This window comes from Canis aureus, chromosome 32 (assembly GCF_053574225.1).
Source record: "Canis aureus isolate CA01 chromosome 32, VMU_Caureus_v.1.0, whole genome shotgun sequence".
In the NCBI taxonomy this organism is placed as follows: domain Eukaryota; kingdom Metazoa; phylum Chordata; class Mammalia; order Carnivora; family Canidae; genus Canis; species Canis aureus.
The window spans coordinates 33,357,674-33,380,271 of NC_135642.1; the positions used below are offsets into that span (position 1 = coordinate 33,357,674).

At 41.4% G+C, this 22,598-nt stretch overlaps 2 protein-coding genes across 4 annotated transcripts in view; one reads left to right on the forward strand and one right to left on the reverse strand.

Moving 5' to 3' along the window:
* Nucleotides 1-2,226: 2,226 nt before the first annotated feature.
* Nucleotides 2,227-17,825, reverse strand: CIAO2A (cytosolic iron-sulfur assembly component 2A). The gene is made up of 5 exons (XM_077881473.1): nt 17,525-17,825; nt 12,438-12,602; nt 6,535-6,584; nt 4,136-4,181; nt 2,227-3,519 (listed from the first exon to the last, which is right to left on the reverse strand). Exons 1-5 carry the CDS (start codon nt 17,652-17,654, stop codon nt 3,422-3,424), a joined length of 489 nt encoding a protein of 162 aa, XP_077737599.1. The 5' UTR covers nt 17,655-17,825; the 3' UTR covers nt 2,227-3,421.
* A 67-nt stretch (nt 17,826-17,892) lies between these two features.
* The window catches only part of SNX1 (sorting nexin 1), a 40,600-nt gene continuing 35,894 nt past the window's right edge, over nt 17,893-22,598 (forward strand). The window contains exon 1 of one of the 3 annotated variants that reach the window (XM_077881417.1): nt 17,893-18,047. In XM_077881417.1, the coding sequence (XP_077737543.1) occupies nt 18,033-18,047 (15 nt within the window). In that variant the 5' untranslated portion in view covers nt 17,893-18,032. Of the gene's footprint in view, nt 18,048-18,419; nt 18,453-19,585; nt 19,797-22,598 lie in introns of those variants that run through there. The other 2 variants (XM_077881416.1, XM_077881415.1) reach the window with 2 other exon arrangements.

Here is a 22,598-nt window from a genome sequence, read left to right on the forward strand (position 1 = left end):
ATCAATGAGCATTTCATGTATCAGGGTCTCATAAGAAGGAAATATAAAGACAGCCCTACTCCTTAACCCTAGCTATGGCTTCCTGGGTTTCCCAGACCAGCAAGACTCTAGTGATAAGAAATGGTCAGAACTTGAGGACTGATATGAATATGACCCTGGGCTATTCATCTCAGAGGCCCTCTGATAGTATCTGCCCGATCTCGTAGAAGCAGAGAGCTGGTCCAAGAGCATGTGTGTATGCACATGTGTGCGCTGGCTGGGAGAACATGAAACAGGGTCTATAGCCTCAGTACACTCAGCTCTTGCCCTGGCCCTACACTGCAAACTGCCAAGAAGCAAGTGACTCAGCGTTGACACTAAACACCTTATCTGGTGGATCTGTAATTTAGAACAGTGATTACAGTGATGACTGAAAATTCAAAACACTTTATTATTTATGGACCTGTTTATATATGCTGGGTGACAGATTTCTAATTACCTGGAAAAAAGAGAGGAGCCGATGAGAACTTTGGTAGCAAGAGATCAAGAACCAATAGTGACATTTCCACAAAGCTAGTGCTCCAATGCCACACCGTCTGATTTTTCTGGACAACAACATTTTTAGTAATCTCGAGAGAGAGGGAGAACAGAGGGCTAAAGCTGTGCTGAGACAGTGAGGACTTAGAAGCCAAGACAATTTCCACAGGACGTCTAGAACCAGTATGTTATATAAGAATTCATTCTATTTTTGTCTGCTGCTACCTTTGACACTTTGTTAAGAAGGCATGATCTTCCTCTGTCCAATGGTGAAGATTTGGGAAGAGAGACGATTCCCGTCAGATGGACTCTTCCCTTCAATTTTAATATAAAATCTTACTGTAACAAAGAATCTAGTCACATCTCACAGTCAAAACTACAAACTTGGCATTAACTCTTTCGAAGGGACGCCCAGGTGGCTCAGCGGTTGAGTGTCTGCCTTCAGCTCAAGGCATGATCCTGGGACCTGGGATCTAGTCCCGTATCAGGCTGCATGTGAGGAGCCTGCTTCTCCCTCTGCCTATGTCTCTGCCTCTTTCTGTCTCTTGTGAATAAATAAATCTTTAAAAAAAAAAAAATTCACTAATTTGGGTCTGTTTCAGGCTTGAAACCTACAGCTGAGCAGCTGAGCAATGGGATGCTGTCCTTTCCTTCTCTCCAACCCTCCTGCATCCTACTTGTTCTACCACTGCCCTAGAAGCTTAGGAGGGAGGAGCACTAGAGATAGAACAGTTCATACTTAGCTGGTTGGCTTTGTGCTCTCTGGGCCTGCCTGGTTATTAGGGCTGGCTCTCTCTCTTGGGTTGGTACTCTCATGAGCTAACCAGAGGTTCCTGCTGTGCCCCTTGACCCTGGTAGATGCATCTCCCCCATTGCTGTCCTCTCTCCTCACTCCCTGGCACCAGGCAGGGACATGTTGAGACCCTTTCTGCAGAGGTCTCCTTGGCCCTGCAGCTGGCCTATTGGACAACATCAAATAAGACCCCATACCAGTCCATGTGAAACAGATATGCATACCTTGCCGAGGGCTGTCATCAAAGTCATTGGCCTTGCCGTTCTCTTGCCCTCTAGACTTCTTTGTTGTTGTTTTTTTAAGATTTTATTTATTTATTTATTCATGAGAGACACACAGAGAGGCAGAGACACAGGCTGAGGGAGAAGCAGGCTCCATGCAGGGAGCCTGACACAGGACTCGATCCCAGGTCTCCAGGATCAGGCCCTGGGCTGAAGGGGACACTAAACCACTGGGCCACCTGGGCTGCCCACCCTCTAGACTTCTTAGGCAGGAATCAGCCTGCCTTTGACCCAGCCTTAAGTCCACTTCCACTTTCTTTCTCAGGCCTGAGTCAAGTAAGTTGCTGAATCTCCCAACTACAGGAAATACATTTATAAACTCTCCGAGCTGTCACCTTTGAACTCCCCTCAGCAGATAGTGTTCCTTCCCTAACCTTCTTCCACCAAAACAGGGGTTGGAACTCAACACAGCAACAGCTTTATAAAAAAAAAAAAAATTTCATCAATAATCTTCTTACCAAATTCTCTCTGTTCTTTCAAAACTTACATTCTCGAAGTGGATAAAAGGATTCAAGAAGCATGGACTCTCCTGTTTTCCCCCTTTGTAGCCTCAATTAAATTGGAGGCATAAGAGTCCCACTCTTATAACCTGTATATTGTTACTTACTGCTGTAGTATAACAAATTACCCCAAAACTTAGTGGCATAAACAATAAACATTTATTATTGCTCACAGCTTCTCTGGGTCAGGAATTTGGGTGGCTTAGCTAGACAGTTCTGGCTCAGGGTCTCATGAGGTTCCAGTTAAGTTATCAGCTTGACTGAGGCTGGAGGATCACTTCTAACATGGTTCACTCCCATGGTGTGCAAATTGGTGCTGGTTGTTCATGCAAGGCCTCAATTCCTCTCCTTATGGAATTCTCCACAGGGCTGCTCAAGTGTTCTGATGACACAGTGGCTGGAGTCCCACGGAGTGAGCAATTCAAGAAATCAAGACGAATGCAACAACACTTGTTATGATCTAGCCTCAGAAGTCACACACTGTCACCTCTGATTCTTGATTAGCCATACCTACCAGCTCTGTTTCAACATGGAAGGGAACTATACAAGGGCATGAACACCAGGAATCAAGGATCATTAGCGAATATCTGGGAGGCTGCCTTCTACACCCTGTTACACTTGCAATGATCATTATCTCCTAAAACAAACTGAACAAAGTTCAAGTAAAGGAGAAACCATAAATTTAGATTGCTTTAAACAAAACTTCTTTGGGGACTTCTCAATTTTCAAAATTATGTATGTTATCTGGCCCTCTCTACATTTGATCCTCATCTACAAATGGGTCGAGGACTCTTCTTAAAGGAAGGCAGAGCCTATGCCTCATTTTCAGGGTTCTTTCTGGTTCTTGAATTTCTGATTTTACATAATAATCAGAAAATAAGGGTTTGTAAATATCTTTTAGAGTTGATATTTACACTAAGATTTATAATTCAACAAAAACATTCTAAGGTACATCATTATAAGAATCATCTCTGTTTTATTTATTCTACAGAATAATGATTTAAATTGAATACATTTGGGCACAGTAAATATTTGACATGAAAAGTAGTTGCATCAGAAGAGGCGTCAGAAAAATACCAACCCATCTGACACATAGTAACTAGAAAATATTTTTCTGTCTCATCATTTAAGTGTTACAAATCCTGAGAATGTTATACACTGAACAAACTAGGTACTACTACTTATAATTAAATCTTGCTTGCAAATCATCTGTTAAAAAAATGCTTTGAGGTACAAATCACCTATGTATTAAACATGAATCTTTTACATTTTACAAAGAATTTAAACAAATATATCAAACAACTAAAGTTAAGTGGCTCTTAAAACAGCTATTAGTCAGGTTCAAGGACACACTGTTCCACAATTTCCCGTAGATTGGGGTTTTCCATTGCAGCTGCCACTCGCTCTTTGTCATTTATCTGCTTGTTGACTGCAAAACACAGATAAAAGTTAGCAGAGGAATTATGGCAATATATAGGGACAGACAAAAATCTTATGAGCCCATTAAAACAGAATTTAACCCCTTCATAGCTTAAAGCTGATTTTGGCTCATTTTTCGTAAGTTCTAGAAGGAAGGGAGACTTAGAGAAAAATCCATGGATCTTCATATAATAAAGGTATTGGCCTATATCTTCTGTCTATAATTTGCTAAAAGTGTTCTTAATGTAAGTGTTCAAAAGAGCAATGTCCATATTCTTTTCTAGACCTTCAATTTCAGTTTCAAGTACATAGCTTTCTGTCCTGCACCAAAGAAAAAAATCAAGCCTTCTTTAGAGTCAGGGTCCCTAGAGATGGATGTTCTTTAGAGATGTGCAGATTGGCTGATTGCTAAATCAGCCAATATTCACAAGGCCTGCTTCTGGTTCACCTGGAGTCCTACTGAAAAATTACTTTCTTGAAAAACCTAGATTTCCCCTCAAGGAAGAGCTAATAACTAATTTTGCAGTTTTTTGCAAATGACCTGTAGATACTTGGATAGTACAATAATGGTATCCAAGATGAAGTACTAGCTGAAGTTGTTTTTTAGTGAGTCAAGATTGACTTACTGTCTTCCTCTGTTGAGTGGGTTCCTTCAGAAATGTAGATTTCCAACTAGGAAAAAAAAAATTAAAACCAAACATTTAGAATGCTCTGAGGTAACAAGTGAAATGGAATGCACAGTGGACTCAAGAGTCTAGGATGAAAGTCCAAATTCTATTCTTAGTTAGCATCAATGACTTAACTTAAAGACAAATCCTCTCAAAACAGAGAATGAAATTAGTAGGATTTTTAATTTTTAAATTTGCAGAAGGCCTGCAGGGGGTATCCCCATTAATTACTTTTTAAAATGAATACACACAAATAAAATTTCACACAAATGAGATCTCATATATATTTTACTCATGGATCTCTCTACCCTACTACACTCTATCTCTTCCTCCCAAATCAGTACCTAAAGTATCTAAACTTCCTCTCTGCCCCAAGCCCCAAGAAAACCATATTAATAAACCCAGTGTAGTTTCTTCCATATTTTTCTCCATACCTACATAATGGAATGTGGATTTTATACATACAGGTGCACACACACACGCCAAAGTTGGAAGTTTCTTTGCTTATTTTACAAAAATGGGATCACAAAATATAGTGTTCAGTATCCTCCTTTTCTCATTCACTATTATTTTGCTAAATTTACTCTCAAGTATAATATCGGTTAAACTAAACCTCCTGGCCCTGCTGCATGCCCTCAGATTAGCTAACCTCCAAGAACCAGAGCTTCTGAAACAAACACATAAAATTACTCCAAATTCTATGGCAAATAAAGCATGCTATATGATAAAGACATGCTTACTCTCCAGAAAATACTGGAGTGTATGAACCATTTACTATAGTTATTTTATTACTAAGATAAATGTTTTTTAAGAGTGAAAAAAATCACTTTATTAGGGCTAAAAGAGACCCTAGAGATCATCTAGAACAGTTTTTTTTTTAAAAAACAAAACAATTTGGGGCACCTACATGGCTCAGTCGGTTAAGCATCTGACTCTTGACCTGAACTCAGATCATGACCTCAGGGTTGTGAGATTGAGCCCAGTGCCGGGCTTGGGCGTGGAGCCTGCTTAAGAGTCTCTCTCCCTCTGCCCTTCCCCCCCCACCCAAAAAAATACCATATGAATTCTGCTAGTGGCATAATACCAACTCTTGTTCCAGACAACAAAGCAACAGTTTAAAATCATTCTATACTCATTTACCTTGTTTTAAAATTATGCATGACTCAAAAAACAAAACAAACAAAAAAAAATTATGCATGACTCAACTCTGAAAAATAGTTAAGTAAAAGGGAAAAGTCAAGCATTTACCCTGCTATTCCTGTATGAACTATACCTCAGGGAAACCACATAGTAAGTTTGGCACATTGAAGCCACAAAGACTTAAATTTGAGAGGTTACTTGTGGCCCTCTCTAAGTGGTTCTTCCTGTGTTTTAAATTTTTGCTCATGAAAATATGCTCAACATTATTAGCCATCAGAGAAACGGAAGTCAAAACCACAACTGAGTTATCACTTCAAATCCACTAGGATGGCTATAATGAAAAAAAATAGATAATATTAATAGAGAAATGCAAGTGAAGATGTGGAAAATTAGAACCCTCATATACTGCTGGTGGGAATGTAAAATGATAAAGCAGCTATGGAAAACAGTGTAGCAGTGCCTCAAAAAGCTAAATATAGTTAGCAAAAGATCTAGCAATCCCCCTCCTGGGTGGAGAAAAGACGAAAACAAACGAAAGCCTGTATGCTAATGTTCATAACAGCATTACTTATAATAGACAAAAAGTGGAAACAACCCAGATGTCCACCCAGTAATCAAAGGATAAATAAACTATGGTACATCCATACAGTGGAATCATATAAGGCAGCAAAAAGGAAAGAAATACTGGCACATGGTACAACATGGATGAATTCTGAAAATAATATTTTAATTGAAAGAGGCCAGTCTAAAAGACCACAAACTGTATGATTTCATTTAAATTAAACATTCAGAATAAGCAAATCTATAGAGATCAAAAGGAGACCTGTGGTTGCCTGGGGATAGGATAAGGCTTGGGGAAATGGATATGGGATTTCTTTCTGAGGTGATGAAAACGTTTTAAAACTGACGGGCACCTACGTGGCTTAGTGAATTAAGCATCTGCCTTCAGCTCAGGTCAAGATCCCAGGATTCTGGGATCAAGCTCCACATCAGGGAGCAGGGAGCCTGCTTCTCCCTTTCTCTCTCCTGCATGCTTTCTCTCTCTCTCAAATAAATAAACAAAATCTTAAAAAAAAAATAAAAAACTGATAGTGATGGTGGCACAACTCAGTGACTATACGAAAAACTATTAAATTGTACATTTTAAACAGGTGAATTGTATGAAATGTGAATTAAATCTCAATAAAGCTGTTATAAAACAACAAAAACTTCCTTACCTTATGTTTAAATGGTAAACACCGCTGAAGTTTTACTCTTAAGCACAGCCCTGTAGAGGAAAAAAAATAAAAGGCCCCAATTACCTCTCTTCTTATTAGTTCTTGAAAAAGCATACAGCTGCGTGTAGGTGTCTCCTACAATACAGTAGCTGGAAACAGCTTTGGCTCAGTCCAGCGTAGGTCTCCTTTGAACCAGGCACCATGCTAGCAACTTTAATACATTTAGTCTTACATATTCTTCACGATAATCCAGTGAGCCATGTATTACCAAACCCATTCTACAAACTGTGAAACTAAGGTCATAATGTAACTTGCCCAAGGTCATTGAGCTAGTAAAGTGGCAGTTGGACCTAAAACCCAAGACCGCTGCAAAGCCTAGGTCCTTTCTACTACATCAATTTACCTTAAAGCAAAAGTCAATTCACTCATTAAACTTCATGGAACACTCACAACAGGCCAGATCATGCAAAAATTGAAAACCAAGTAAGAGCCACTTAAAAAGGACCACAAGAAACTTCGCAAATTTGGAATCTTCTATGCCTGTGATATACAAGTAGAGTTGTTTCCCTAAAACAAGCTCCTCTAAAGCTCAGTTTACCCCAATGCCACATCACAGTTCAATATATAGATCTTTTTTCCCAGTTGAGACTTACAAGAGAAATTAAAACTGGGCTGGGAACAGATCCTCAGTGTGCCCATCTTTCATTTCTCCCCCACCTCAAAACAAGGAATGGATTTTTAACTAAATCTACACCCCTAGACACAGAAGATAATCAGACTGTTCTTATTATGCACACAAAGTGTTTCAGAGTACTTAGAGTCTAGAACACAGTAATTTCATAGTAAATGTTAGAGAACTCTGAAAACAATGTATAGTTTCTTTAAGAAGGCCTCCCATGGGATGCCTGGGTGGCTCAGTCAGTTAAATGTCTGCCTTTGACTCAGGTCATGATCTCAGGGTCCGGGGGTTGAGCCCTGTGTAGGGCTCTCTGCTCAGCAGGGAGTCTGTTTCTCCCTCTCCCTCTGGCACGCCTTCTGCTTGTGCTTCCTCTCTCTCTCTCTCTCTCTCTCTCTCTGTATGTCAAATAAATAAAATCTTAAACACACACACACACACACACACACACAAGAGGGTCTCCCTGTAGATCTGTCCTAAAGCATATCTGGAGGGTTCTTCTCTTCCCTCTGCCTCCCACACTGCCTCTTTAATTTGTTACCTATGTATCATCTCAGCATCCTCATGTATTCCGCTCACTGTTGGTGTTTCACCCACATGGTAAATAATAACTGTTTCACAATTCACAAAGCACTTTTTTGAGCATCAATATCCTCAAGATAGGCAGTACAGCATTACTAAGACTACAATACTTTGGGTTCAAAAATGGCTCCACTACATACTAGCTATGGGATCCTGGGCAAGTTATTTAACCTCTCTTAAGCTTCAGTTTCCTTATGTGTAAAGCAAGTATTATAATATACCACTCAATATAGGATTGTTACAAGTAGTAAATAAATTGTTATGCAATGTGCGTAAAATAGTACTTGGTACATAAAAAGTATCTAATAAATATTAGCTATTACTATTTATCATTTTCATTTTACAGCCAGGAACCAAGATAAGCGATCTGTTTGACATCACATAGCTAACAAGTGGACAGCTAGGAGTTAAACATAGACTCCAAATCCTATGCCCTTCATATTGGACCACACCTGCCTTCAGCTATTCTTATCAGAACTAAGTCAACACAGATAGCTACTAGCTGGTTTCCCTACCTTACCCACTCCCAGGGAAGACCCCTGGGAGTCTTCCTCATCTTTGCAATTACTTACCAGGATAACTATAACCAAGTGATGACCTAACCAGTCGGGGTGGAACGTATACTCAGGTTCCTTCCCCTGCTTCACACTACCTGCTCACAGGAAATGCCTCCCAGATCCCAGAAAGAGGGGTCTCTCTCTTTTTTAAAAAAAATATTTTATTTATTTATTCATGAGAGATACAGAGAGACAGGCAGAGATATGGGCAGAGGGAGAAGCAGGTTCCCTGCGGGGAGCCCAAAGCGGGACCCGATCCTAGGACCCCAGGATCACGCTCCAAGCCGAAGGAAGACATTCAACTGCTGAGCCACCCAGGTGTCCCAAGAGGGCTCTCTTTATTTAGTTTTCCACTCATGTTGATTGAACATGGTTACTACACTACTATACTAACTTCTAAATAGCCAAGGGTCTTAACCGAAACTATTAAAAGGACCTGACGAAACTTTGTTCAGGGAGTGGACAGATGTGAAGCAGCTACCATAACCAGATCTGGGCACCTCTTTTTTTTTTTTTTTTTTTTTTAAGATTTTATTTATTTATTCATGAGAGACAGAGAGAGAGAGAGAGAGAAAGAGAGAGAGAAGGCAGAGACACAAGCAGAGGGAGAAGCAGGCTCCCCTCAGGGAGCCCAATGTGGGACTCTATCCCAGGACTCCAGGATCATGCCCTAGGCCGAAGGCAGGCACTCAACTGCTGAGCCACCCAGGGATCCCCAGATCTGGGCGCCTTTAGAGTTACTTTTATTTCATCGGCTTTCTCAATCTTTGTCCACACACAGTTTTTCAATAATTACAATCATAATGCAAATGCAATTTAGCATTTCAATTTTTTTGATTACTTGACATTTTCAATAGAAATAAGAAATCCCATTATACTGGTAGCATTTCCTTACTAATAGGTACTATAGTTTTTTCCAGGTTTCACTATTATAAATTTACTATAAATGTTTGTACATGTTACTGTTTTCTTCAATAGAATTATTTTCTTAATTCCTATGTCAAAGAGTAGAAACCTCTTAATAAGGATTTGCCAATATGTACCCAGAGGCTTAAAACTACTTACACCATATGACCCAATAATTCCCATTAAAGGAATTTATCCTGAGGCAATAACTAGAGATATATGAAAATATTTATGTAGCCCCAGCCGAAGGCAGATGATCAACCACTGAGCCCTGCGTCCCAAAAAAGTTAATATTTAATGAAGAATAAAAACTATTCCTAAAAAAAAAAAAAACTATTCCTTATCAATTTTATTACCTAATCCTTATAACTGTGTTGATACTCTTATCTCTACTTTACAGATAAGGAAACTTGAGGCTCAGAAAGTCTAAGTAATTTGCCTAAAGCCACAAAGTGGCAGACCTGATAGAGATAGAATTTTAGCCCAAAGCACACATTCTTTTATGATAATTGATTTTTATTTTCTTATTTACACTTTTGTGGAGTTTTCAGATGATTTTGTAATTTAAAAAAAACACAGGCTAAGTGTTACTTTTTGAAAAATCAAAAGAGCCTTTGCTAAAAGCTCTTAGAGTAATAGATCCCCTACTTAAGAACTCTTACATATCAAAGTATTTTAAGACACCCCCCTTCACATTAAGAGAGTAGCAGCACTTCCAATATCTGTTGATTCAGAAACTGTCCAATAACAAAAAATAAGTATGCATTCAAAAATGCTTTCTCCCGGGACTCCTGGGTGGCTCAGTAGTTGAGTATCTGCCTTTGACTCAGGGTGTGATCCTGGAGTCCCGGGACGGAGTCTCATATCAGGCTCCCTGCATGGAGCCTGCTTCTCCTTCTGCCTATGTCTCTGCCTCTGTCTCTCTGTGTCTTTCGTGAATAAATAAAAAAGTCTTTAAAAAAAAAAATATGCGGGGCAACATCGGGTGGCTCAGCGGTTTAGCGCCACCTTCAGCCCAGGGCCTGATCCTGAAGACCTGGAATCGAGTCCCACATCGGGCTCCCTGCATGGAGCCTGCTTCTTCCTCTGCCTGTGTCTCTGCCTCTCTCTCTCTCTCTCTCTCTGTGTCTCTCATGAATAAATAAAATATTTTTAAAATAATAATAAATAAATAATACATTTTTAAAAAATGCTTTTTCGGGATGCCTGGGTGGTTGAACGTCTGCCTTGGGATTGGGGTCCTGGGATCAAGTCCCACATTGAGCTCCCTGCGAGGAGCCTGCTTCTCCCCTCTGCCTATGTCTCTGCCTCTCTCTCTGTGTCTCTCATGAATAAATAAATAAATCTTTAAAAAACTGCTTTTTTTAGTATGGAGTATTAATATCCACAATATTATTGGGGCTACTGATTGGTTGGCTCACTCAGTTAAGTGGCCAACTCTTGATTTCAGTTCAGGTCATGATCTCAGGGTCCTAGGATCAAGCCCTATGTCGGGCTCTGTGCTCAGTGGGGAGTCAATTTGAGATTCTCTCCCTCTGTCCCTCCCCCAGCTCGTGTTCTCTCTCTCTCGCTCTCAAATAAATAAATAAATAAATAAATCTTAAAGAAAAAAATAACTACAAGATTATGTATGGATTCATGGACCCTCTAGTGCCTCAATATACGGCCTCTATGCTGGAAATCACTAATGGGGATCCCAGAGCAACAAGTGAGAAGAGAAAGACAGAAATTGTTGTAACAATGGAAGCAATAATAAAACATTAATCTTTTCAGTCCATTTTATAAACTTATCTATTTTTTTAAAGATTTTATTTACTTATTCATGAGAGACATAGAAAGAGAGGCAGAGACATGGGCAGAGGGAGAAACAGGCTCCCTATAGGGTGCCCGATGCAGAACTCGATCCCAGGACCCTAGACTCACAACCTGAGCCAAAGGCAGATGCTCAACTACTAAGTCACTCAGGTGCCCTTAAACTTATCTATTTTTAAATAGATAATATATTCCCATGGTTCCAAAACTTAAAAATATAAAAAGGTATATAGTAAAGCCTTCCTCCCACCCTGTCCCCAACCTGCCCAGTTGCTACTACCACTCCTATCTACTCCCATCACAGTTATTCATTTCTTAGGTATTCTTTACACATATACAATCAAAATACAAATTTGCTTTTGCCTTTTTTTATACAAATGTAGCAATATTACACTTGCTTTTATCTATTTTATTTATTTTTCTTTCTTAACAGTATGTCATAAAGATCTCTCCATATCAGTACATGGAGAGCTTCATTTTTCATAGCTATATAGTATTCCACTGTTAATATATATCATCCTTGATTATTTCAGCAATCCTCTACTGATGAACATTTGGTTTGAAATACACTTCATCTTCTTTATTTTTATTTATTTATTTTTTTAGAGGAGGGAAGAGGGGTAGAAGGAGGGGAAGAGAGAGAATCTTAAGGAAGTTCTATACCCAGCACAGAGCCCAAGCAGGGCTCAATCCTATGACCCTGAGATCACAACCTGAGCCGAAATTAAGTTGGATGCTTAACTGACTGAGCCACGCTGGTGCTCCTCCTTTATCTTCTTTATAACAAAGTATATATTCAAAGACATCTCTTGCATATCTTACTGCTAACTACTCCAAAATATTGGGAATGCAGCCTCTCAATAGAAAACTACCTCAAAAATACGCTCTCAAATAAGAAACTTAAAAAAAAAACAAAATACTCTCCCACTAGGACTTATGCCCATACTGCACTGAAGCCAATACAGCAGCGAAAGGTGATGGCAGTAGTGCTAGTCTGACAGCATCCACTCCAATCTCCAGAACAGGAGGAGAGGACTGGTCCACACCCACTCTCTTAATTGTAGGCATGTACAGGGAAGAGAAACAGAATGTATAACTAAAGAAGATAACACATTTGGAGTCAGGAAACCTGCGCTTGAGCCTCAGCTACATCACTTCCTGCCTATATGATTCTGAGCAAGTCACTTAAACTCTCTCAGTCTCAGTTTCCTCATCTGGAAAATTCTCTCATAGGCTGTGAGGGCTACAAAAGATATACATCTGAAAAGACTCTGTGAACTATAAAGTATAAACATGATGCTAATTGTTATTTTGGGTCAAAATCAGTAAAATAATTTAGAATTAAAATATATTTATATATAAAACCTTACCAATAAGGGTTGCCAAAGAGCAGTGAGGTACTGTTGGTGTGAACCTGATAATAACCAAATAGTCTTCTTCATTTATTTCCTGAACCTCCACACTACTTTCCGTCACCACTTCCAGTTCTTCTAAAGTATTGGGCTTCTCTGGGTCCCGGATAGTTCGAATCAAATCTAAAGAATCATTGGAGACAAGGTATTATGTTAAAACATGAATATTCTAAATAAGGATGACTTTGCTAGTCCTAATCCAAACATTGACTTCTTCTTTTTAACCAAAGATTACAGTAACTCCCCGTATTTCTGACAGAAATTTCCATGACCAGTTTCCTTTTGAGAAAAATGTTTTCTTGGTTTATTATTAGATCATGACCAGTTTCTTGGATCCAACATTGCAGAGAGAATATAAGAATGAGGAAAGTGTCACAGAAGCTCAAGGAGAAGAAATAACCTTTAGCTTGGGAGAATATGGTATACAGAATTTATGAAAGTGGAATCTGAATCAAGCCTTTAAAAATGGGTGACATTTCAATATTTGATATTTAAGGTAAAGGAAATTAAAGGAAAAGAAGTTTAGGAGTGCCTGGCTGGCTCAGTTGGTAGGGTATGCAACTCTTGATCTTGGGGTCATGAGTTTGATTCCCACATTGGGCATAGGGAGTACTTAAAACATTTTTAATTAAAAAAAAAAAAGTTTAGTCTCCTAGGAACCCAGCATAAATGAGGATATAAGAGTTTGGGCCAGACCATCAAGGATTTTTTACAGTCAGCCACAGGCAATAGGGAATCCTCAAGAGGCTACTCTGAACAAGGGAGTAATGTGGCAGCATTGCTCTGTCAGCTGGTAACTCATCCACTAGCTGGTAAACTCAGAACTAAAAGCAGAGCCAGAGATACCAGCTGAAAATGCTAGGCCCAAAATAGGCACATGATAATAGTAATGGAGAGGAGGGGACAGATGGAGAAGTAATTTCAGCAGCAGAATCAACAGAATTTGACAGTTCTTTGGATGTAGAAGATAAGGAAAGGGAAAAAGGAGGATGATAGATTTTTTCTGTTTGGGAGAACACTGACAGAATGAAAAAAAAAAAAAACCTGAAGAACACAAGAAAGTTGGATGGGGGCTGGGGAAACTGGGTTCGATTTTATACATAATGATTTGGAGGTGCTTAAGGCGCAACCCAATGGGATATTCCAGCAAATACTTAACAGTGATGTAAAGTTTAAGAGAGCACCAAAGCTAGACACATGAAAAGATGCTCAACATCACTCACCATTAGGGAAATGCAAATCAAAACTACAATGAGTAACATCTCACACCTGTCAGAATGGCTAAAGTCAAAAAACACAAGAAACAAGGCAAGGACGGAGTGTTGGCAAGGATGTGGAGGAAAAGAAACCCTGTGCATGGTTGGTGGGAAAGCAAACTGATGCAGCCACTCTGGAAAACAGTACAGAGGTCTTCAAAAAGTTAAAAATAGAGCTACTCTATGATCCAGTAATCACACTACTGGGTATTTACCCAAAAAGTATAAAAACACGAATTCAAAGGGATATATCCATGACTATGTTTGTAGCAGTATTATTTACAATAGCCAAGAGATGGAAGCAGCCCAAGTAGCCATCGATTGATGAATGAATATAGCTGATATATATATATGAATATTATTCAGCCAAAAAAGAAAGAATGAGGTCTTGCCACTTGCAAGGACATGAACAGAACCAGACAGCATAATGCTAAGTGAAATAAGTCAGTCAAAGACAAATACCATATCCAAATATCACTTGTACAAGTTCACCTGTAGGTGGAATTTAAGAAACAAAACAAATGAACAAAGGGAAAAAAGAGACAGACAAACCAACAAATGAATTTTAACTATAGAGAACAAACTGATGGTTATCACAGGAGAGGCGGATGGGGGAATAGGTGAACTAGATGAAGGGTTTTAAGTGTACACTTACCGTAATGAGCACTAAGTAATGTATAGAATTGTTAAATCATTATATTGGACACCTGAAACTAAACTGAAACTTTAACGGAATTAAAATTTTAAAAAATAGATAAAAAGAGAGAGTACCAAAGCTAGAGTGGTTGTTGAATCCCTGAGATTTGTAAAGAATGAGCAAAACAGTAGTTTTCGACCTTGGGTGAACAATGGAATCATCAGGACTGCTTTAAAAACTGATGTCTAGGGGTCCCTGGGTGGCGCAGCGGTTTGGCGCCTGCCTTTGGCCCAGGGCGTGATCCTGGAGACCAGGGATCGAATCCCACGTCGGGCTCCCGGTGCATGGAGCCTGCTTCTCCCTCTGCCTGTGTCTCTGCCCCTCTCTCTCTCTCTCTCTCTCTGTGACTATCATAAATAAATAAAAATTAAAAAAAAAAACTGATGTCTAAACCCAACCCCCAAAGATCTTGATTTAATTGATTCCTAGTAGGGACTGGGCATTGAGCTTTTTAAAAAATTCTTCAGGTTGCTCTTATGGGCAGCTCAATCTCAGAACCACTAATGTAAAAGGAGAGACCCAAGGATAGATTGATGGAAAGCACCTAATTTAGGGATCAGAAGGAGAAAGAAAAGCCAGAAGCAGAGATGGAGGTGTGGGGATGTTAATAACATTAAATGCAGCAGAAAAATCCAAGTTGATGAGAGCTGAAATGAGTCTTTGGATTTGTCACCCAGAAAATTACCTGTAAGAAAGCAGTTTCAGTAGAGAGATGAAGGCAGAAGCCAGCTTGCAAATGCGGAAGTAAGCAGGAACTGAAAATGCAGTCCTAGGCTCTGGCAAGGAAGCGAGAGGGCAAAGGATGGATAACGGATTTAGACAAAGCTAGAACAATGATGACAAGGGTAAGGGAAACTGAAACATGTTTTAGAGCCCAAAGGGAAAGATCAAATAGAGGAAGTAAGAGTGAAAATATAGGAGGGAGGATGGGGGACTGGCAAAATAAGCAGAAGGGAATGAGACCAAGGATGTGGGAGCCTGGGTCGTCCCCCTTAGAGAGGACAAGATTTCCTTCCTCCTCTGAGGTTGTTGAAAAAGATGGGAAAGGGGAAACAACAGAGAAATGGGGAGGTAGAAAGGAGAGCACAGGGAGTTCACACAGGATGGGCGTGATGTCTTAAGCCTAAGGTTTTGTTCTATTACCGATAGCACCCCTGTAATCAGAAATGCTACTAGGAGAAACAAGTCAAGCTCCACCTTCTCCCCCAACAACTAACTCCTAGGCTTATCACTTGATTAGCCACAGAATTTGAAAATGAAGACAGGAAAAAAAAAAAAAAAAGACAAAGCTGCTTCTTCACAAGGCTCTGTCACCCACGAGGCTCAGAGAAACACAGCTTTTAAAAAAGAAATGTGTTGCCCCTCATTTTAGGCATTTTCTCTTTAAGGCTCATTCACACAAGCTGCATTATACACTTTATATGCTACCTAAAGCTGAAATTAAGTCTCATCCCTTATTAAACTTCTCTGGTTTTCTATTGATTTGAGAGATCTGGATTTATTTCTTTAGAAAGAAAGCAATGTTGCTCTTCTCACATTACTCCCCTGATGAAAATTCTCCTATAGCTCTGCACTGACATACTTTATACATTTACACCTTCAGTATCCAATCCTGACCTGGTATCTAAAACATTTTTTTTTAATCACATTTCCACTCTTTAACCACAAACTCTATCCTGGGGCCCCGCCATTCCCTAACACGTTGTCATCTCCATACTTTTGCTTCCTTTTCTCTGCTTAGTACACTTTCTACCCCCCTTATATCCAGAGCCTACTTACGCTTCAAGGCCTAACTCAAGTGACTCCTCCATAAAGTCTTTCCAGATCCCCGACTCAGAGATTACTATCTCACCTTCCTCTGAATTTCCGGATTTCTTTTTCAGGTTGATGGACTTCTACTACATAAAATTGTTTTAAAAAGTACATTTCTGCATGTATAGGTCTCCACCGGTATTAAACTTTAGGACAAGAATCATCCCCCTTCCAAAGCTGTATCCCCCAAGTGCCCTTCTGTCCTGAGGTGCTATAGACAGAAGTCTGATAGGACAGGAATATGTCAGTTTTGTAGAGATCATTACACTCATAATCATCTAGCTGGGGTTAGGTCCCGCCTCTAGCAAGAGAGGAGTAAGTTAGATTGGCTCCAAAGGTCTTTTCTAACCCTGGCCTCCTTCTACTGGCCCATAATCCTTCCCCACATTTTATTTGTATTCTTATAGTTAGATCTTTCACCCTCAGTCAGCAGGAATCACTGAACATTAGTTAGAGCCAGTCTTTTTAGCCTTCAAAAACAGTACTACACAAGTCCAAAAACAAGGAGTCATAAGGCAATTGTGAAATGGTGTAAAGTGCACGAAATTTGGAATCAGAAGACACGGGCTTTGGTTTTTGCTTTTTCTTTACTGGCAGAGTGACCTCTGGGTGGTTGCTTGGCCATTCTAACCTTCTGTTTCCTCATGTGTACAATGAAGATGGTCCCAGGGGTTTAAAAAAAATACGTGACTCTGTGTGTGTGTGTGTGTGTGTGTGTGTGTATTCGTTTATGCACTCCAGGCTTGGCAGTGATAAGAAACTATAAAGTCTAGGCCGGGGTACGGGAAACCCATTTTGTCCTCTTCTCTCGGGGGCTTTTGGAGGGGGAGAATCCTCTTTTTTTTTTTTTTCCAAGAGAGCGGCTGTGACCTTAGGCCAGTCCCCAGCAGTGCTCTCGGTGGTGGCAGAAGGAATGCGAGTCTAGGGGCTAGGGACCACAAGGGAGGAGACAAGCAGTGCCATCAGGCCAGCTCTGCTTCCTAACCAAGCACCCTAACCGCCTGCTCTGCCCAGAAGTCTTGACAAGGTCAGAAGGGCGTAAGGCCGTCAAGGGAAATGAAGTGATTAAGACCTCCAGCCTCGGCTAACGCCAGGTTTAGGAAGAGCCCAGGTCTTAGATCCACATTCCTGCGTGACTCAGGACCCCGGAGAAAAGGCTTCCCAGGCTTCGGACGAGACCCAGCAAAAACCGGTCTCCACCCCCAGCCCTCTGGTGAGGCTCCCGTTACCCCCCATCTCCACGTACAACGCCAAACGCTGCCCTGGGTAAAATTAATTACCATAAACCTCTAGCGCTTTCTCTTCCATGATCCGGGGCTGCCGGGCAGCTCCCCGCTCAAAGAGGCCGGAGAGCCACAGTACTCTGCTCAGCGTCCAGGAGAGCAGCCCGGACACCCGCTCCATCCTCATGCTCCGCCATCCCTGGCGACTGTCCCACCCGAGCCACCGTCTCTCAGCAGCGGGCCTCGCAATTTATCAACTTCCTGGTCTTCAAAAGGGCCGAGACAAGCCTAAAGATCCCGGGGAGCAGAAGATAGGCGGGACCTGACGGAGCAGCGCGGAGGACCTAGGGAAGGGCCCCGCAAAGACTACAAGCCCCAGCATGCTTTGCTCAGTTTTGGCGGGACAAGGCGGGGAGAATTCCTTTCAGCACGTGAGGTGCATTGCGTGCTGGGACGTATGGGACAGAGATGTATTCTGGGATTTGTAGTCTAGGTCGGGGAAGAGGCGATAGGTAACTGTTACCTGCCACTGTTTGCCTCATTCAGCGCCCCCGATGAGCTGAAAATGAATCCTCAAGAGGTAGGGGAAAGGAGATCTTGATTTCTTTTGCTGGAGGAGCGTGTACAAAGAGTCTACGGTTACTTCTCTGAGGGAGCCGCTTCTTACTTCCTAGTCACGCCGGAAGTGAGTTTCCGTTGCCGTGAAACGGAAGGTGTTGGGAGTCCAATGAGGTTGATTAGGTGATTAGGTGCCGGGCCGGGGAGGGCTTTTTGATTTTTCCCGTTTCAGAGGAACGGAGGTCAGCACAATTCCCCAACGGCCACCTGAAGATCCTGCCATTCGCCTTCAGAGACAACTTAGAATGAAAGAGCTCTCCCTGGGCCCAGGATATCCAGTAGTGACATACTGCAAATAGATCATCATCCTAAAAAGAATGTCTTAAGTCCTCTGGTGGTCGTGGCTGTGATGAATGCCAGGAACAAGGTGGATGATGTTAGTTTTACCTACCCCTCCCTCCGAGTCTCAAACGTTTATTGGGCACTTACTTTCCCAGACGTGGTGTATTTATAGACGCCGAGAATACAAAGATAGGAGGCGGCCTCTGCCCTCCAACAGCTCATAGACCTGGGAGGGAGCCAATCCCTGAAGTTGAGTGATTTGCGATTAGAAACAAACCAGACTTTGCTACCAAATGCCATCTCTATTGAGAAGGATCATTTTGCAGAATTACCCCCATGCTAACATATCCCGTTTATCTTTATAAAGTTTTGTTTATTGTCTGGCTGATTTAGACTTTAGGCTCACCAGGTTAACAAGGGAATAGTTTACGCCCCAGGGAAATTGTGTTCAGGGTTTTAAGAATTTCCCTGCCATCTGTCCCACTCCACTCCACGGCAACTAAGAGGATATAACACCGACTTACTTGTAGCCAAATTTAGGACGCCGAGATGTCCCCTGCTCTGAGGCCTCCCTGCATCTCCAAGCGTAACTGATACCCTCTTTCACTGCGCCCAGAGCAGATTACAGCACCGAACACCGTTGCATTTGTTCATTTAACGTGTGTGTCTCCATCAAGTGCCTCGTGGGTCAGGAGCTTCTTTATTTCTGTATTTCCAACGCAAACAGTAGGTGCTTAATATATGTTTCTTGAATGAACTAATAACTAGATGTTGTCCAAAGAATAAAGTGAATGAAACTTTACCGCCGCCTTTTGGAAAGACCTCAATCAAAACCACTTACTGAATCTCAATGAGAGAGCACCGTGCGTGGCATAGGTAGGGGGCACGTAGAGGAGCTTTCAGACTCCTTATTCGAACGACATCTTAAGAAGGCTGTTGGCAAACGCTCTCCGGAACACAAAGGGCCCTAGGAATCTGAGCCGCCGCTACCTCGCTGGCTCCTCCTTTTGTGCCCCCCTCCCCGCCCCGGCCCTCGCGCAGTTGGTTAAGATCTCAACGTCACGATGCGGGGCGGGGGATTTGATGGGTAGGAGCGTTGGGCCGGCCGGCCCCGCCCCCCCGCGGCCAGGCCCCGCCCCCTAAGCCCCGCCCCGTGCGTCCCGCGGGGTTGGTCACGACCATCCCGCTCCTCGTTCCTCTGGAACGTTTTGCTCGCGGCGCTGTCTGTCTATAAAGTTGTTGTTGCGGCTTCCGCCGCGGGTGGAGGAAGATGGCGTCGGGTGGTGGTGGCTGTAGCGCTTCGGAGAGGCTCCCTCCGCCTTTCCCCGGCCTGGAGCCGGAGTCCGAAGGGGCGGCCGGGGGGTCAGAACCCGAGGCGGGGGACAGCGACACCGAGGGGGAGGATATTTTCACCGGCGCCGCGGCGGCCGTGAGTTCGCACCCTTCGGGGCAGCCGGTGGGCGGGCGGGCGCCCCAAAAGGGAAGAGGCTAAGCGGGGGTCGAGGAAGCTGGGCAGAGTGGGCCCGCCGAGACCCTGCGATGGTAACGGTAGTCGTGGCTTGGGGCCCTTAATGAGTGCCAAGACGCTAGGGGCCTGACTTCCAGATCCCGGAGGCGGACAGCGAGGAGCGAGGAGGGGTGTGGTGGCTTCTCCACCGAGGTCCCTGACAGCGAAGAGACGTCCAGGCCCAGGCCGGCACTTGGCCCTGCCGTGTGGTGACCCTAAGGACCCACGAGGCTGTTTTGTGGTCGTTTCCCGCCGGCCTGATTTAATAGGTCAAGATAAGGGGATGGGGTGCAGACTTTTCTTTCCCTAACCTTACTGCTCCGAGGATGAAATAGTGTTATCTGGAGTGGCTCAGGACAGACCCGCCCACAAATCCTTTCATTAGCTCAGAACTTCCCATTAATTACCAAGGGCCCATTCTGGATCTAGTTTATAGGGGCTAAATGGACTCCTCTGATCTCTAAGGAAAATCCTGACAAGTCAGTTGGAAAAAAAAAAAAAAAGGCCCTGCCAGATAAGTCACTGCATAGACAGCAAGCTTTGTCCCTTTTAAAGGGATATATTAAAGGGCCTGAGTACCTCCGTGGGATTCAGTCTCTCCATGTGAGGAGGCAATGGTGCTTCCCTTAGTAATATCCAGTTTTCTAAGAAGAGGTGTTGGGAAAAACTGATCTTTATGTGTGGAATGTGGAGATCAGTTATCAGTTCTGGAACCATTGGAGACGTTTGGGTCTGTTTTATAAGAATACTGACTCATACCACTTGGTACACTTCGTTCCAGGTTGAAAACTTCAGTGCTAGGTCTGGGAATTTATGTACTATCTTGGATAATACTTCTCTTTGTAGTAGCTATTCAGTGTATAAGTGACTAAATAAAACAGCTTTAAATTCTTTATGCAGCATGTGTCTGAAAAAGTTTGAGGCTTCATTTATGTCAGAGTTTAAGTGTCTAGGAAATCTCTTGAGTGACATCTTTAGAATTTTCCCTCTACTGTATCAGGGAACTGAATTGGTAATCCCAGCTCAAAAAGTACTTGTTGATGCTAATATAACCGCTTAAACTGTCTAATGAAGTCTCTGTCATTCTAAGAAATAACTCTTGCTGCAAATTTAGTTTTTCCATATCATTTACAACAAATTCTTGGTCTTTTCCTTTGGTAATTCTCCCATAAGCCATGGAGAGAGGAGGTACTGTTAATAACTACCGAGGTGGTAGATATTTCAGACCAAATATCTGAAAACAGAAACTCTGACATTGAAAGTGACTGGTCAAGTAAGCAAATGATGATTTATTTTCCAAAAAGGGCCCTGAAAGGGTGAGGAGTTGTTTTCTAAAAGAAGTTGAAGAGGCTGTGACTTGACTGATCCTAGATTATTTACAAAGGCATCAATACTTTTCTCTTACAAGACTGTGTGAAAGTACTTTGCCTCATTTCCAACCAAAGAGAGGAGGAAGCAGTCAGGATGAGCTTGTTCTACCACAGAAAGCATAATGATTTTGAGTTAGATTTTGATCCAGGAAAATTGAGTTGCTGCCAAAATTAAAATGCCACCTGTAAGCCATTTCTTGAGCTGCCTGTTTTGATGTTAATCTTCAGGAAGACAAGACTCCAAGATTTTTCACTAGTTACACTGTGAGTTTCTTGTTAAAAAGCCATTAAATAAAAAAAATAAAAATAAAAAAGCCATTAAATACATTACATCCCCATAAACGTTTTAGTTGTGAGTCAACGTGAGAAGATAGGGGATTGCAGTGCTTCTCTATCTTAAGGAATAACATTGAAGAATAAAACAAAAGTGGGCTTTGAAGGCTGAGTTAAATCCATCCAGGTTCTGTTACTTGGGCAAGGTACTTAATTATTCTTTTTTTTTTTAATTTTTTTTTGGTACTTAATTATTCTGTATGATTTCCTCATCTGTAAAATGTGAATAAAAATAGAATTTACACCTACCATTATTGTGCTCATTAAATTCGAGTATCTGTGAAATACTTGTGAAACAAGTGTTGTAAACTGTAATCACTCTAAGAATCAAAAAAAAAAAAAAACTGAGAGAATCTAATAATGGGCCAGAAAAGTTATATTTGTTAACTCTAGAAATGGATAATATATCAAAATCAAGCTAGTGATAAGATTGATTTGATTAATTGAAAATCATCAAAGTAGGCACTTAATGACTTCAGTAGCATCTTATTGAACCTTCATATTGTGTTTTGTTGGGGGTTGGAGACGGAGGGGTATTAAAAATTGGGAAGCTGAGGCCTGTAAAATTTAAAATAATTTATGGTATGCATGTAATTTCTTGGACATTGATGTAACAGCTGCTGTTCTTAATCATCCCATCTGTTCTCTTTTAGGGCCCAAGAGGCTTTGTTAATAATAAAAAGTCTGATTTATAATTTTAAAAAAGCAATCCATAATAAACATTTCAGAATCAAGTACATGAATGGGATAAATGGGAGTTAAAAGTTATTAAAACAAATCTGAAAGCATTGCCTTAAGATTGAAAACCAGCTGAGAAATATCTTAAGATGATTCTCAAGATACTTAAGACCTTATCTTCTTTCTGCTTCTTACTTTGTGGGCCTATATATAAAAAAGTCTAAAATTCTAAATGTATTATCTGAATCTTTGATTGGACCTAAATCTAGATATATATCTTTTTAGTTAAAACTCTCTTAATTCTGGGATAGGATTCATTTTTCCCCTTAATAAAATGAGAGAG